This window comes from Mycetomoellerius zeteki, unplaced genomic scaffold (assembly GCF_001594055.1).
Source record: "Mycetomoellerius zeteki isolate Tzet28-1 unplaced genomic scaffold, Tzet1.0 scaffold758, whole genome shotgun sequence".
NCBI classification, from domain to species: domain Eukaryota; kingdom Metazoa; phylum Arthropoda; class Insecta; order Hymenoptera; family Formicidae; genus Mycetomoellerius; species Mycetomoellerius zeteki.
Window position 1 is genome coordinate 25,271 of NW_017257784.1, and position 3,498 is coordinate 28,768.

At 32.5% G+C, this 3,498-nt stretch overlaps 1 protein-coding gene across 1 annotated transcript in view; it reads left to right on the forward strand.

Moving 5' to 3' along the window:
* The first annotated feature begins 1,131 nt into the window (after window positions 1–1,131).
* The window catches only part of LOC108729547 (EF-hand domain-containing protein 1), a 5,643-nt gene continuing 3,276 nt past the window's right edge, over window positions 1,132–3,498 (forward strand). The window contains exons 1-3 of the mRNA XM_018458712.1: window positions 1,132–1,267; window positions 1,443–1,579; window positions 2,655–2,977. Of these exons, the coding sequence (XP_018314214.1) occupies window positions 1,220–1,267; window positions 1,443–1,579; window positions 2,655–2,977 (508 nt within the window). The 5' untranslated portion in view covers window positions 1,132–1,219. The remainder of the gene's footprint in view (window positions 1,268–1,442; window positions 1,580–2,654; window positions 2,978–3,498) is intronic.

Genomic DNA, 3,498 nt, shown 5'->3' on the forward strand with positions numbered 1-3,498 from the left:
AAAAACGGCTACGTATTTCTGTAGATATTTGAGTAAAGAAAATAAAAATATTTGCTTTTTTGTTCTAAATAAAAAATTACGACACTTGTGCTGCTATTCGCGGAACACCATGCTATTTCGACTGTCTCCATCATATTGTGCAGATCCGCCATTTTGATAAATAAAATTCTGAAAAAATTATTTTTTATACTTTTTTATATGCTTAATAAAGTTATAAAACTCATTTTTTAATAGCACGATTCATTAAACAAAAAAAAATTCCTAAATGTAGGCCTTTCTTTACAGTCGATTACATAGGTGTTATCCCTTAATATATATTACGTTCAAACTGAATTAAATTTATTCAAATTAAGTATGTCAAGAAACAGATTCACGATAGAGAGATCTATAATTCTTTTCACGAGGGAATCGACTGCAGTAATACAGCCTCGGTGAAAATTTTTATTATAATTCTTTTTAATTGTATGTTTCTTAATTTTTTAATCCTATTTTACTTAAAAATGTACTTGTGCTTCTCTTTTCTTAAATACTTTATTGTCATTTATATCCTATTTTTATTTTGATTTTGTATATTTTTTAATTTATAAATCTATTCAAGTGCAAAGGACAGGCTCTATTTTTTTCGTCTTTAATATTATTGCTTCACGTACGCTATTCTTATCTGATTTAGTTTCTCCATTGCTTTTAAATTCGCTTGTTTGTTTTATTATTTAGTTTGTTTATACGAGTGAATTAATAAGTAATCTTAATATTTAATTTGCTTTGTATTTTTTTTTTCTTTTAATTGTGTGACTTTGTATATTGTATAAAAATAATATACAAAGTTTTGTTCTCTGCTGCTATATAATTTTTTCTATATAGTTACTGTACATTAATAAAATTATAACTTTTTAAAAAATTTCTGTTTTTTGTACGAGTTGAAATATATCTCAGAAAATAGAAGAGATAAGAGATCTTTTCTAGAATTTTTTATATATTCTAATTTAAGATTTCTTATTCTATAATTTCTGAAGAAAATTTATAAAATCTAAAGAAATTTAAAAGATTTTTTCGGAATATATAGAATTTTTTTTATCAGGATTAATTAAATCGATAGGCAGTCGCGTTGTTATAGAGATGCGTTTAAACAGAACCTCTTAAAATCAGCCTGCAAGTCGATCGACATATCAACGTTCCAGTCAAAGAGTCGTTCTTAGTTTCGATATATTTCATCATTGTTATGGCAAGTTTACCCCTCTTACCGGGATATACTTTTCGAGATATTACCGTAAGTATCCGAATAATTATACTTAATGTTTCTTTCTATTTTCACGTCATCAAGAGAATTACGTAATTGGAAGAATTGTATCGGCTATTGATTTCATATTTCCGCACGAGGGTATAATTTTCCAAATTAGTTTGATAGCTAATGAGGACGTATTGAACTTCATCGTTTTTATAAGGTCAAGGATTACAAATTGCCGCACAAACTCGACGTTTTAAATGGCTTCCCTGTGATACGCGATACCAATTACGGTATCGGAAGGAGATTAACGGATGCAGCATCCATTCGATATGCCGAAGGTCTAGACCCTGTGGAGTGAGTAACTGCGAACTTTTGTATTCGAAAATTACACATCGCATTTATATCAATTTGCTCTATAAAAGTATAATATATGTGTATAAAACTTTAATTAAAATGATTTTTAAAAAAGTATTTAAAAGTTTTTTTTATATATTAAAGATAATTTAAGTAATTGTTTTGCGATTCTGAATTTAATTTGTCGAATCATATATAAAATTTTATTTATTATTATAATCATCGGTTTTCCAATTTATTGGGAGATAATTAAAATAATTAATATTAACACCATACTATATTATTACTAATGTAGTATAGTGTTATAGGCTGCGTTCGGAAATGTTGCTCGGATGCTTCCGATGTCTCGGATTCATCATCTGTCCTCGTTTAACATTTAATGTTAAAGAAGGACAGATGACGAATCCGACAAGGGAACGACCAGAACTGTCCCTCATCGATTTTGATGTGCTTTGGATATGTTGTAGAACAAAAATATTCAAAAAATATTCGATCCATATTTTTTTATAGCGGCTTATCTCGAGGTTTAGGGGGTGAAACACTTGTTCTTAAAAATTTTTTTAATTTTGCCACCCTGATAAATGGGAATGGGGGTTAATTGAAAAATTTTATTTTTTAAAAAAATGAATACACTATTATATACAGCATAAAATACTGTAAAACTATTGTATAAACCATTTTTTTATACGCGGCACAGTTTCAAAGATATTTGCTGAAAACGAAAAAATCCATTTTCTTCAAGGCGGTGTTTCACCCCCTAAACCTCGAGATAAGCCGCTATAAAAAAATATGGGTCGAATATTTTTTGAATATTTTTGTTCTACAACATATCCAAAGCGCATCAAAATCGGTGAGGGACAGTTCTGACCGTTCCCTTGTGAGACATTGGGGAGGCATCCGAGTGACGTTTCCGAACGCAGCCATAATGTAATTATGTAATATGGTGTAAATTATTATTATTTTATGGAAAATAGCATAAAGTAAGTAATTGCATTAAATATGCCACGTGTATATTAATATTATTTAACCGCGATTAAAACAATTATCTGGCTTTGATTTTTATTGTTATTAACAGATATGATATATCGTCGATTTATGGCCCGGTGCCTTGCTACGTGTACCGACAATTTGTGCCTCATTACGCGGTGTTCGCACAGAAGTGTCTCCGCTTTAAAGCCTTCTTCCGCCAAGGAGTCTTCAACTCTCCGGACGAACATTATCGCGTTCGTCATGTAGACATTATCTATTACTTAGAAGACGACACGCTCTGCTTGATAGAGCCCGTGGTGAAGAACGCTGGTTTTCGGCAGGGTAAGCTGGTGAGACGTGACAAGATTCCGAAGAATGCCAAGGGAGATCTGTTCATCTGGAAGGATTTCAACGTCGGGATTGATATTTGTACGTTATTGATGATTAATCCTCTTAAATTGTCAATACCCGGATTCCCCTTTTCCATTCAACATCCGGGTACTGAACTATGCAAAGTCGCTAATTACAGCAATGTAGAGGTGCTATTTTATTTGTGTTTTTGTCACAAATGTGTGCAGGATAGAGAAGGTTCTCGGATCTCTCTATCCTATATATAGCCAATAAACAAGCTTGAAAAATTTATCGTAAAAACGCACGAATGAAATAACAGGCTAGTCTGAGCTACCCCCATACAGCACAGAATTTGCAGCAATATCGCTGCAATATTTCTGCAACATGCAATATTATTGCAATGTTGCAGCATTGTTGCTGCAACTTTTGTGTTGTAGGGGTCTGCGCCCTCCCCCTCCTCAGGTACCCAACGGGTATTGTAAGTTGATGAATGGACAGAAATTTTCCCCCTCTAGAAGTTTTCTAGAATTTTCCTCGGGCATCCTAAAGTCCGTATCAGACTACCGACTCTGCAAGCCGACCCGACTGCCAACTCTGGC